This window comes from Mastomys coucha, unplaced genomic scaffold, assembly GCF_008632895.1.
Source record: "Mastomys coucha isolate ucsf_1 unplaced genomic scaffold, UCSF_Mcou_1 pScaffold14, whole genome shotgun sequence".
Taxonomy (NCBI): domain Eukaryota; kingdom Metazoa; phylum Chordata; class Mammalia; order Rodentia; family Muridae; genus Mastomys; species Mastomys coucha.
Window position 1 is genome coordinate 93,308,257 of NW_022196896.1, and position 13,977 is coordinate 93,322,233.

Sequence of the window (13,977 nt, forward strand, 5' to 3'; positions counted from 1 at the left end):
AAACAACAAATCTGCATCCTATTCAGTTTTTCCAGAATTCATTCCCTGAGTACACAGACCAAGATATTTTCAGTTTATCCACTAGGTGGCGACCGCACACGAGTGGTATCATATCTTACTTAGAAAAGGCAATAGGGAAAGTTTTAGAAATTTGTCTTCTCTTGAGCAATATCATCTCATCTACAATTTAGCTCCATGTCTAGGTCCGAGTAAAGGTTTGCTGTGAGATCTATTGTGGGGCTCATAATCATTCCATACAATAGTGGTTTTTTTTTTTTTTTTGCCATCTTTAATTCTTACAAGTATAAATAGATTCTCAATTATTTTGTGTCTTAAACATTATGACAAATTACTTGGCTATAATTTCATTTGAAGTAATGTGGAAAACAGGATAAACCTTGCATTATTTAAATGTCAATTCCATATCAGAGTATTCACCTTAAGTGTTAGGAGTTCTTAATGTTAACAGACCTACTATATTTAGTTTTATCTTCACGGTTACTGTAGCTGCTTTTGTACAACTGTGGCTGATTCTGTAATATAGAATATTATCAGTCACAATACTGTCAAGTACCCAGAAAATTCTGCCTTTCCAATGAGTGTCTACCTATTGGGTTCAATGTTATCCCTTTGTGACAAAATGAAAATGAAATCAAAGATCTTGGTTCTGGATTCCTAGCTCATAGTCTTCCTAAACACAAAGGAGGCAAGAAGGCACTTCTCTGTGGCCTACGTCACCACTCATTTCTTCTCAGCCATTAAAACAAGTTACCTTTATTTGGCAGATAGATAGTCTCTGTGATGGTTCTTTAGCACTCAATGTCTCTCTCTCCATCCCTCTGTCTATCTCTCTCCCTGTTTCTGTCTGTCTCCTCTTTTTCCCATCTCTCTCCTTTTTCTCCTTTCTCTGTCTCTGTTTCTCAACTTTTCTGTCTCTTTTGTTTCTCCCATACTGACACACACACCACACACACACACATTCTTTGTGTTATTTAGTGTACCTCGTTTTCTTATTTTAGAATTAATTTTAGTTTCAACCTGCCTCATGGCTTGTTAGAGTGTGATTTCAACACACACACACACACACACACACACACACATATATGCTGAGTCTGTCTTTATTCAACCCAGTAAAAAGGAAAGAAAAGAAAACCAGTGGATGTATTGCCCCAATGATGAATAAGATGGAAAGATATTAGGAAAGCCACAATAAAACACAAGCTTTCTGAAAAAATACGTGGAGTACCTATTGTGTGCCAGGAATATTTGGCTCAAAAGAGATTTACATATTTCTTACGAGGTTCACTGATTGACTTTTTATAATGTATATGAAAAATATATGTTATACATAAAATTATACACACATTTCTAAGATGCATATGCACGTGCACACATCTCATTATCTCAAAATGAATATTTGTATAGGACTTGACTTCCTCAATATCTGAGCTTAAGCAGCCAAGCTGTTGCAAGGGATTAAATGCAGAGTTTCTTCTTCTTTATTCTGAGGATACTCTTTGCTGTATGAGTTTTGTGCTTAAGTAGAGAAGCAATTTCCCTGGAACTGACAACACTGTCACCCTGGGTCAGGGCAAAGAATGAGTGGGGGAGTTATTTACTGCTCAAGAAGATGGATGAGGGTAAGCGTCAATGTGAAAACAACATGCTGGCTCTAATATCCTCTCCTTTCACTGTCACTGCGACTTTTTTTTTTTTACAGGTCCCTGCAATTTATGGAGTGGATACAAGAATGCTGACTAAAATAATTCGGGATAAGGTATGATCATCATCTTTGGCTGAATCTATGTCCCTTCTCATCTCCCTCCAGAGCGTGAAGGGCTCACTCATACACAAGGGAGAAAGTCTGGCTAGCTCTCTCTGTTCAATTCTACGTCACATCCTTTTGCTTTTCTGATGTAATTTCCAAGACTGCTTACTTGATTATGAGGTTTGCAGCTGGGTGGACCTGAGATCAACTTACCTGGTAGGAATTTATTGAGTGTTATTATGTGTTGATTATGACCACCAGGCAAGGTGTTATCTCTCTGTTCACGTGACAGAGAGGGAGACTGAGCTAGTGGAACAAGTAGAGGAAGTATTTACAATGCATCTAACAATCAGACCTGACCAGAATCCCCCATGCTGACGAATGCAAATCAGAAATTTCACAGCATTGGTGCTATTGTTCACTTGGGCATCCTGGAAGAATCAGTGGTCATTTTTATATCATGAGAATGGGCTACCTCATTTAGAGAGTCTTCTCTGAGACTGTATTAGTAAACAAAACGACTCAAAGCAAAGTTATCCTTGCTGTCCTGTCTGATGGCTACAACATCTGACCTCCCATCTCAGGTTATCATCATCACCTGCTTTCTTCTTTGTGGTAACATTTGCTACCTGCATGTTTGTAGCCTAGACCAGAAAGAAACACTTCCTCACTAGTGTTCAACAATTTCTGCAAAGGTAACTAAGATTTCTTAGCAAATTTTAACACATTAAAAAGGAAACAATGTAATTTGGCAGTATACACTGGTGCAGATCCTTCCAGAAAACCAGTTTTGAATTTTGTTAGAATGTAGTTAGCCCTCTGCCCCTGTATGTTTTGCACAAACTATTAAAAAGGTGCTTTAAAAAGACTTTAAAAACATTTTGTTTCTCCCCCAAATACAGGGTAGTATTTCCTCACATTGTGCTTCCATTATATTAACCACTGTAAGCTGCCTAGATATGAGTTAAAGTCATAGACAGATGTAGGTTCGATGAACATAGGATACTATTTTATATGAGGAGTCTGAGAGCCATGGATTTGAGCACTTTCTGGAATCTGTGAGCCATGGATTTGAGTACTTCCTGGAACAAGGACCCCAAGGCTGTTAAAGGCAGGTATACTGGCACAGGCTGTCTGCTTACAGAAAGGAGGCGTGGCATATCATCAGGAGGGGGTGGCTACATCTACGGCTAGAGGACAGTGAGGGATTATGTTGCTGTCCTGCTTACATTACCCGTCTATGATTTTCCCAAGAAGAGACTTTAGTGAGATTATGTATTCGAAGTGGATTCTTGTGTTTCCTTAGGCGAACAGAGTATGGGAATGATAAACAATGATGTGGCATCCATGACCTGAAGGGAATACAAGTGGAGAATGCAATTCAGGCTGCAGAAGTAACAGCCTGGATAGAATGTAGCCAGGCAGGATGACTCCTGCAGACTCTTTCCCAGTCTGCACTGTGCCTTCTGTGTCATGTGCTGGCCTCAGATGAACTCTGCTTTTTGTCATAGGGACTTCGGTTTTTAAATAAAAATGTGGCTGAATAGCATAGGGCACACAGCGGCATGACCGGTTATGTCGATTTATGGCTGATACTGGCTCATAATCAGAATGTGCATTTTAGCTTTTGCTTCTGTTACTCCTAGATTGAAAACTCAAATTGCATCTCACACAGCATGCCTTAAAAGAAAGGAGGAAAAATAAGTTTCAAAATTTGGGACGCATAAATATAGGATGGTGTAGTTTAAAACATAGGTAGAAACCACCACATACTCCAGTGTGAGGGTGAAAGGTGGTTTTGTTTAATTTGCTCAGGCTTTGATTCAACATCCTGGTTTTAACAATAGGACTGAACTCCCCCCCACCCCATACTTCCATGATGGGTTGGCATTTTCCATCCCTGTTCACTTAGTGACTTTTTCCAGGAATCAATTTAAAAGGGAAATAGACCTTTTGTTTCCTTCAATACAATAATATTGCAGGGGAACTCCCTCTAAGTAGGTATAGCATGTCATTTTTCAAGGCAGTTCAAAGCAGACTGCTTGACACAACACTATGGCTAATAAAAGAAGCCAAGGTTGCCACATTCAGTCTAGCAAGGTTTATTGTGAAAACGATGCAGAGGCTTGAACATTCCTAACAGATCAGGCAGTTTGGGACACCTGCATATTAACATGTCTACCATAGGGAAATACTTTTATGGTGACTTCTACAAATTTCTGGCATATTAAATTTAATTTTCTTTACCCCTTTTCAGGCTCAAATTTACTATCAAACTCTCTAAGTTCTTTTTTATTTCTTGGCGGTTTTTAGATTTCATATTTTCTTTCCAACAGATTGTTTTGTCTACCTCTTCTGTGTAATAGTTTTAGGGCCAATGAACTAAGGACATGTGTCTCTGATTAATCTACACTAGTTTGGAACCTGGTGACCTGAATTCTGATGCCATTTACCTCTCCTTACAAAAGACAATGGCCTTTGCTCTAAAATATCTCCCTGTGGGACTGGGGACATAGCTCAGTGGGTAAAATGCTTTCCTTGTATCTTTGAGGAATGGCGTTTGACGCCCAGTACCCATGTAAAACATCCTGGACATGGTGATCAACACTTGCAATCATAATGCCAGAGCAATGAAGACAGGCAGATCCTGTGGCTGAATAACCAGCTAGTCTAGTTTATCCAGCAAGCTCCAGGCCAAGGGAAGATCTATTTCCAAGGTAGATAGCACCTGAGAAATGACACCTGAAGGTGACATCTAGCCTCCATTTGCACACAAATATATGCACATATGTATGGGAACACACATGTGCCTGTCTACCACCTTCCTCCAAACACATGAAAAGGAACTAATCGTATTTCCTTGAATATTTCCTGAAATGTAGCTACCCACTACTTTGCGTTTCTGTTTGAGAAGATGAAGACTTGATGATGGTTATGAGTTGTTATAAAGATGTCCAAATGACGGAACAGCTGTACATAGTCTCTGTGAGCTTATCCTGTCAGGACGGCTTTCTTACTTCCCATTTTATAAATATTTTCATTCCATAGGGTACCATGCTTGGGAAGATAGAATTTGAGGGCCAGTCTGTGGATTTTGTGGATCCCAACAAGCAGAATTTGATCGCGGAGGTTTCAACCAAGGTGAGAAATTCCCTTCTTACTTTATAGGTTTGTTTCATTCACTTGAGGCCTACCAGTTTTACAATATTAAAATCTTTATCTTGGCGGAGGTCATGTTCCATTAGCACCAGAGCTAAAGGGGCAAAGTGGTCCCATGGCAGGAAATAGCTATGCTATCAAGTCTTTGCATGGAAAGTCAGTAGCCTTCTCTTGTAGATATTCCTGGAGAGCTCAAGCCTCTGTTTAGAGGCGTTCTCCAAACATTTTAGCTCCCCTCTTCCCTTTTACTTGTTTAAGGTTTAGACCGCATCAAATAGAAAATGCACAGATCTGTTAGATATAGACCTGTCACTGAGCAGGATTCAGAGCTAAAATCTCCAAAGGGAGATGGGATTAGACAAAAATAATGAAGGTCTAGGGTCATTTGTGCAGGAAAAATATCCCTCTACATAAAAGACTTACTGTATTATATTTGAGCTAAATAATTAATGTCCACAACGATATCTAAGTAACTCCAAAGTGAAACGTGCTTAACTTTTATGTATCAAAGGTAGAGGACATGTTTTAGATCCATGCCTCTTGGTCTTGATCGAATGTCCTTTAAACAAAGGCATGGATGAATCTTATGTGCTACCCTCTCTGACCTCAGAGACAACAGGAGTCTGATGAGAGAAGCAGACAAACCAGCCAGCATGTACAGAATCCTGCACTAAAGGCTATCCTTGGAATGCTTGAAGGTCAAGGCAAGAGCATGCACAGTGCAGTAACAAAATGAAAGAGATGTCATCATAGGAGGCTTAGTGGAGGTGTTCAGGTTACCAACAGACACAAAGAGCCAGGTCCTATCAATAGATAAACAGGAAGAGAGCTGTTCATGGCAGAAATAATGCCATGTGTTCAGAGGCAGAGACCTGGGGCAGCTAGGTATGTTTAATGAGTTATACATAATTCAATATGTAGAAGCAGAGGATTCACTTATATGAATAATAAGTTTGGCAGATGTCAAGCAGATATGTAGGAGATCCAGAATGTTTCATCTATCGATGGATGTATCATTGTCTGGAGAGCAGTGCTGGGAAGTGTGGGGAATTCATTCAGCATGTTTGGATCAGACTGTAGGTGACCAGAAGATCAAGTAACTTGGTAATAAAATCATGGCACGTTTCCAAATGTCAGGAACACTGGCTTAGAGAGATTCACCATAAAGAAGTCTGTGGTTTATTTTTTTCAGAATCCTAAGGCAAATCCACACATCTAGGTACCTGTGGGGTTTTGTATTGCTTCTGCCGTTTGATATGGGAAGAACACGTAATTGACTCTTCCTATATGTGTAGCTCCAGATCTGTGCATCTAACAAAATATGAATCAAAACTATGGAAAAAGTTGTGTGTACCTTTTTTTTTTCTCCTTGCCATTTTCTTAACAATATACTGAAGTGCGATGACTATTTACACGAAATTTATCTCTTATTAGTTACTGTGAGTAAGCCAGAGATCACTTTGAGTGTGTAAGTTCTGTGAAAATATCACATGGTCTTAGAAAAGGGGGCTTTCAGCATCTGTGGGTTTTGGTACTCAGATTGTCAGACGCTAGATGATGGCTACATGAATGTAAAGTCTGTTTCGGTGGAGAATAATATAAATCAGCATTTACATTAATTATTCTTCTTATTCTGTCTCTGTCTCTCTCTCTCCCTCTTCCCCCGCCCCTCCGTGTATGTAATGATTATGTGTGGAGGACAGAACAGCTTTGTAGATTTTGTTGTCTCCTTTCACCTTTATATAAGGGCCCAGGTATTGAACCCAGATCTTTAGGGGTTTCCAGCAAGTGCTTTACTTACTGAGTCATCTCACCAGCTCTACATTTTAATCCGTGTCAAACCAAGGGAAAAATCGTAGTGATAACAGCTGCTTCTGTTAATGCCTTTGTAATTGAATAATGTCATTACGGCCGTGATAAAATGTGTATCTGTACCAGGAAGTTATATGAATTTTGTGAGTTTTTTTGGTTATATGCCTTGGAAACGTTGATCATTTAATTCATTGTCATCTCATTGCGATATGAAGTAGTCACAAGTAGATGGTAATATTTGTTTTACTTTACAGCAGGAGCCCAAGGCTAAGCATAAATAAGTACTTTTACAAATTGTCTGAGGAGAGACTTTACCTGTGCCGCGAATGGATCAGTTCAGTACTAATTCCCTAGATTCAGTGTTTTCTCTCCAGCATAGCCATAGAAGGGGAAAAGTAAATGGCCAGAGTCCTTTTTATACCCTTTCCTCAAGCACACTTTAAAGATTATGAACGCATATGACTTTGTGGAGAGGTAGGCATTCGAGTTAAAGCGAATGTTCTTTCAAGTATTCAGGCTGCATCTCTCATCTAATACCGTTGGCAAGCCATGGAGTCATTCTAAATTCAGAGGATTCTAGTTAACTCTTGAAGCCAGGACCAGTGAGGCCACCAAATGCTCTAGGCTTCTTTCTTTCTCTTTTGTTCCTTTTTTTTTCTTTTATGACTGGAGAATTGCTTCTTGGGTAGATGCTCATGAAAATCGATCTTCCTCCAAGCAGTACTTCAGACGTAGATAATGATTATGACATACTCTGGGTTCTGTTCTTATAAAATCAACTATTTAAATGCAAACGACTTCATGGTAATCTAAAAGGACCAGTTGGTCTATACTAGCTGGTGAGCTCTTATGACTCTTACTGATTTTCCCCATTCAGCCTCTCTCCATAAGCCTAATATCCAGTGACTCAGGGCAACCCAATTTGATTGGCACTGCAATTCGACAATCAAGTGGCGTTTAAGGCATGATGTATCTATTACCTCCTCTGCCTCCCACTGAATCAGGCAATACTGTTTGAAACTTCCATTGCTAATGAGACAAAACATGAAGATGGTAGTTAACTATGGAAGCAGCTAACTTCTTAAAGATCTTTCTTATCACTGTAATGAACAGTTTCTATAAAACAGCAAAGTGCTTTTTTTTTTCTCTTCATAAAAAGGATTCAGTCTGTGGTATTTGCTGTGCTTTTCTTACACAAATTGATTTCTAACTGCCAGTCACTCCTTAGCAGTTAACAATCAATCTGTTCCCCATCTAAGTACCAAACACCCTCCGTGAATTTACTGTCCAGGCCTGGTGCTTATCGCTTCAATCTCTTCTCAGTGTCTGTTTTCTTTAAATACAGGATGTCAAGGTGTTTGGCAAAGGAAACCCCACGAAAGTGGTAGCTGTGGACTGTGGGATAAAAAACAATGTCATCCGCCTGCTAGTTAAGGTAAGGGATCCTTCCCTGGAGAAGCTGAAGTTCGGAGTGCCAATGGACTGTTTGCTTTCCTTTGTTTAGGAGAGAGAGGCTTGGGAGGGTTGGGGAATCTCCTCTCTTCTTGCTGCCTTTGATCCACAAGACGACACATATTAGCTATCCCTGTTCAAATAAAAGGGACAGACAACTATGTCTTAGAAAATAATCCCAAAGAACCAAAAACACATGGAAAAAGGGAATTTTCTTATCCTTTATTTGTTATTATTTTAATTTATTTTATCCTTTTAGTTAGCAAACAAAGAGCAGGGCTTTCTTAAGGCCTTTAGGAGTGTGCTCAATGTTTGTTGCCCCCTCTTCTCTGTTCCTCTCCACTTGGTCCATTCCACTCTAGTTCCCTCCTTTCACTTTTACACCATATATGCTAACCCCTCCTTTACAGAGGGAATCTCTGTAAAGCCTCTCATTTCCTCCTCATAGGCCTCTCTCTCGTTTTTTCCAACTTCTACTCATACTTATTCCAATGCAAAACATACACATGCGTATATGTATATATACATATGTACATGCATAATCTACAGCATCTACATCTACATACATGCATAACCACACACACACACACACACACACACACACACACACACACACACACACACACGGAGGAGTTAGGAGCCACACACAATAGGGAGCACATACTATACTTTTGAGCCCAGATTGACTGTTCTTATCACTTATTCTGAGACAGTCCACATTTACTTTCATTGAAGTTTGGAAATGGAAGAAATCCAGGATTTGTCTGACAGTTCCTCTGTTAGATTACTTTTATTATGAACTATGTTTGTGAGGATTATGTCCTGATATTGTTTAAGACTTCTATAGGGCTTTATGTAAACTCTTAGAAAACAAAGTAAAATTGAACCTTAAAATCCTTAAGGAGAATTTCACAACATTATAGCAGTATTATTTTGCTAGAGTTTCTCTTTATAACCCTCCCACTTTCAGTCTCTCCCCCCCCCCCCCCCCCCCGCTCCGTCTTTGTCCTTCTGTCTCATGCACACACATTTCCACTATAAACATACATGCACTCTTACCTATATTTGCCTAACATCAAATTAGTGTGGATACAGGGGAATTCTTCAGTTCATCTTCTCATTGTCAGAGACTATGAGCAGCATTATTTAAATTATGATTTTAAATGATCAGTTTTATTAGCAAAACTTTTCACGAATCTTTTAGGAGTAGATACACAAAGGGCCCTTTCATAGTCTACTCCTATGTTTCCTATTTTAATTCACATTGCTCAGTTTTTAGTTGCAAGAATTCTAGGTCTCTTTAACTAAGGGACTGCTCTAGTTGGGTAGAGTCTGTTTGCTGCCAGGAAACACATAGAACTTCCCTTAGAACACTCTACAGCCGTTGATCATAGAGTAATCCTAAGTTCTCTTTCCCCAGGCCTGGGCCAATAGTCAATGCTGGCTCCAGGTTCTCATTGATCTCACACTCTGGTTGTTCACTGAGGTAACTCTTGTATACAGTACTGGAGTGTCTTGTGGTGCCATTTGTCAATCCCTTTTATGTCCATTGGAAAAACCTTCCATTTAAACCTTCAGATCCTCTTCTCAGGGAATGAAGATTTGAACTCATTCAAAGAGTTCAAAGGGAGAGCTTCCAAAGGGACCAAAGAATCAAATTCTTTTTATTGGAGTTTTCTTTATTCTCCATCTATGTTCCATTTCCCTTTGTCTATGATCTTTCTTTCTTTTTTATTAGATATTTTCTTTATTTACATGTCATATGATATCTCCTTTCCCAGTTTCCTCTCCAAAAAAAAAATAAAACAAAAACAAAAACAAAAACAAAAACCAAAACCAAAAAAATCCCTGTTCCCTTCGCCCTCTTCCTGCTCACCACCCTACCCTCTCCCACTTCCCAACCCTGGCATTCCCCTACACTGGAGCATAGAACCTTCACAGGGCCAATGGCCTCTCCTCCTCGACTTGGCCATCCTCTGCTACACATATGCTGCTAGAACCATTAGTCCCACTATGTGTACTCTTTGGTTGGAGGTTTAGTCCCTGGGAGCTCTGAGGGTACTAGTTAGTTCATATTGTTGTTTGTTCTAAGGGGCTACAAACCCTTTAGCTTCTGTGATGGGGAGTTTAGCCGTTGAAGCCATTAATGAGAGTGTGCCGCTTGTTTTATCAGGACTTGAACTTCAATGCCTTCCCCCCTCTGCTTTTTAGGTTAACCTATGTTATATAAAGCACAATGGGCCACTCACATAACATTTTATTCAGTGTTCCTTGATTAAACACTCGATTTTCATTTCTTTAAGGGGCTGGCTCATCAGAAGAAGACAGAGTGAAATCACACATTAGCAAAACAAACGTTTAGTTCATCTTTCTTGTATTTCCTTTGCAGCGAGGAGCTGAAGTGCATTTAGTTCCCTGGAATCATGACTTCACCCAGATGGAATATGATGGACTTTTGATTGCTGGAGGACCTGGGAATCCAGCCCTTGCACAGCCACTAATTCAGAATGTGAAAAAGGTGTGGTGAGCCTGGGCTTGTGTGTAACTGCTTTGGTGGGGTTGGGAGGTGTGTGAAGGGCATCTACCCCATACTCTAAAGAGGCTATGTTTCATTTATTCAGGTATTTTTAGAACTTATATTAGGAATTTGGAGGCAATTTTAGCATTTTAGAGAGAAACAAGCGAGGACTCTAATTAGAAGAAGTGTAGCTTTCCTTTATGGCAGAGTCCTTGTCATGGATTCCTCCACTAAAAGTAGCTAAGCTTCACCTATAATGTCCCTCAAAATTGTAAGATGACAACCTAGACCTCTTATTTCAATGCAGAACTATATGTTAAACCATATTTCGTTTAATCTGGAAGGCAAGACCATCTTACTGAGTTCTAATGCTACAGGTGCATCAACTGCATCTTTTTTTACACTCTAACTTGCAGATCCCTTACTGATGAGGGGTGGGGGAAGCTTTAGCTTTTGATCTTTCAGAGGCGGTTTTTTCACTATCTGTCTTACTGGGTTGATGATCTTCCCTGATATAGGTTTTGGAGAGTGACCGAAAAGAGCCATTGTTTGGAATCAGTACTGGAAACATAATAACAGGATTGGCTGCTGGTGCCAAATCCTACAAGATGTCCATGGCCAACAGGTAAGGCATTAGGACTGTTTGCATTCTGACTAACTCTGAAATACCACCGGTAACCAAACACAAAAGGCTTAGAGAATTTACATAACGTTTCTGCAGAGTGAAGGACAGCTGTCCTGTTACATAGTGCACAGTTGTCTGACCACCTGATACCACTTTTATTACATTTCTGAGAGGCAGCCTTCTCTAACGATAACTTTGCTATAGTTTAAGGTTATTTTCCTTCTCCCAACATGAATTGAAGTTACGGTATTCAATCTGATGGTATTCCAAGGGAAATTGGTCCAATTTTAAGCTTAATTTAAGAACATTGATAACACTTTAAGGAGCTAGGATGACTCAAGATCTGAGGGAACATCAGATCCTCTGTATCACTTCTTTGTTCCCACCTTGATTCCATACCAGATGCTGTCCCTCCCTCCCTCCACACACAGTGCAGCTCAGAAGGGTTCTGATCTGAGCAGTCATCTTTTGGTTTACTCTGGCAGTTCTCGGGATATAAAATTACTGTGGCTCCTTGGACCTTGGCCCTGTGAAGGTTCTATGCCCCAGTGTAGGGGAATGCCGGGGGGCCAGGAAGCAGGAGGGGGTGGGATGGTGAGCAGGGGGAGCGGGGAGGGAACAGGGGGTTGTTTTAGTTTTTGTTTATTTTATTTTTTTTCTTCTTTTCTTTTCTTTTTTCTTTTTCTTTATTTGGAGGGGAACCTGAGAAAGGAGATATTGTAAATAAGAAAACATCTAATGAAAAAATAGTTGCTTATTTCTCTTTCCCTTAAGCCAGCATGCAATTCCTTTTGTTATGAGTGCCTTTCTAAAACTGATTGTAGAAGTTTAATAGACCTGATACTTAAGACTCAACAAAGCTTCCTGAATTGATTTTTTTTTCTTTTCTTTTTTCGAGGCTGAAATTATTGGGATTAACAATCTGTGACTCTTTTCACAAAGTGATTTTCACGAAGGCAGTTGAAAGTTCTGAATTTGGCTTTATGAGTAACATTAACATTCTCTTCACTTTTCCTCCGCCCTGTTCTTTCTCTGCATCTCTCTCCAGAGGACAGAACCAACCCGTTTTGAATATCACAAACAGACAGGCTTTCATAACTGCTCAGAATCATGGCTATGCTCTGGATAACACCCTCCCCGCTGGCTGGAAACCGCTGTTTGTGAATGTCAATGATCAAACAAACGAGGTAAATGCTCTCAACAACCCTGTTCAGTTGGAAGTGAGAAATTAAGGGCCTTTCATGGCACTTCTTTCCCATGTTTATGTGGTGTGCACGTGCACATGCATGTGCCTGTGTACTGTGCAGGTGTGTACACCCATGTGCTCATTTGGGGGCTCCAAGCAGGACACCCAGTTTCTTCCTGGATCGTTCTCATTATTGTCTTATGACAGGGTCACTCATTGAACTGGACAGTTTTGGCTTGGCTGGCTGGCCAGTAGAAAGCTGTCAGGAAGCATCTAGCTCCATTCCTTAATGCTGAGGTTATAAGCACATGCATTGATTTGCTTAGCTTCTTAAATAGGTGATAGGAACTTGGATTCAGGTCCTTTTACTTGTAGCTCAAATGCTCTAAGCCATGGAGTGATCTCCCCAGACAGCCTGTCACTTTAAAAAAGCAATTGCTCTCTTACTTTCTAATTAGTTGACTTGTGAAGAGCTGGCCCTTGCACCCTCCTCCAGAATCCACTTCATCCATCCATCATAATTAGGGGTCAGTTGATATACTTCAGTTTGGACGCAGCCCTTGGTGTGTCCTTGAGTCTCACTTAGCCCTGGAGTACACTCTAAGAAGAACTTTGGGAAAGTCATTTAAATGTTGGATATGAGAATTTTGTTTTATTTTGAAGAGATCCCAGAAGGGACTCAAAGGTTATAGACCAAATCCGTTGGTTTTTTATTATATTATGGAACCCTCACTCAGCTACTTCTTTGTTGGGCCATTTTGTATTCTTACTTAAGTAGACAGGTGAATTGTTAATGTCTCCAATCATGTTACTTAATAGTACTGGGAATTTTCCAGAACTTTATTAAGCACTTAACTTGGTTTCCTATTTGAACTTTATTATCTCCTGAATAATACATTGCCATACTTGACATTTGTTGTCATAGAAGGAATTTCTCCCTGTTTCTTATTCCTTTAGGGGATTATGCATGAGAGCAAACCTTTCTTCGCTGTGCAGTTCCACCCAGAGGTCAGCCCGGGGCCAACAGACACTGAGGTATGCCAGCCAGATGATGTCTGTAATATACTTGAAAAAAAAAAAAAAAGTCAAGAGATGCTTGTGTGTGAAGACTCAAGAAACCAAAATAATTGGTACATAATATTCTCGGGGAGTGTGTTTTGGTGCCATGCATTTTGTATTAAATGCCCCCATGAATATCATGGAGTAAATTTTAATCTTTTCTTAAATTTAAAGTGGGAGAGCCCTTAAGAAGCTCAAAGCAATGCTATGGTGCTATTTTTATGCATTATCATTCTAATATATTTAGTTCTGAAATTTACAATTGTTGTGCTATGCAAATGAATTCCCTCTTGCTCTTTCCATCTCATAACTGGAATGAAATTTTAATCCCCCATCTGTGAGTTTAAAAAAAATCCCTATGGCAACTGGTTGTGTATCCACAGAGGGAGAATAAACAG

The 13,977-nt window shown here is 39.8% G+C and overlaps 1 protein-coding gene across 1 annotated transcript in view; it reads left to right on the forward strand.

Moving 5' to 3' along the window:
- The window catches only part of Cps1 (carbamoyl-phosphate synthase 1), a 105,799-nt gene that overhangs the window by 19,145 nt on the left and 72,677 nt on the right, over positions 1 to 13,977 (forward strand). Inside the window, exons 5-11 of the mRNA XM_031368864.1 lie at positions 1,721 to 1,777; positions 4,817 to 4,909; positions 8,085 to 8,174; positions 10,581 to 10,709; positions 11,228 to 11,334; positions 12,383 to 12,521; positions 13,478 to 13,555. Of these exons, the coding sequence (XP_031224724.1) occupies positions 1,721 to 1,777; positions 4,817 to 4,909; positions 8,085 to 8,174; positions 10,581 to 10,709; positions 11,228 to 11,334; positions 12,383 to 12,521; positions 13,478 to 13,555 (693 nt within the window). The remainder of the gene's footprint in view (positions 1 to 1,720; positions 1,778 to 4,816; positions 4,910 to 8,084; positions 8,175 to 10,580; positions 10,710 to 11,227; positions 11,335 to 12,382; positions 12,522 to 13,477; positions 13,556 to 13,977) is intronic.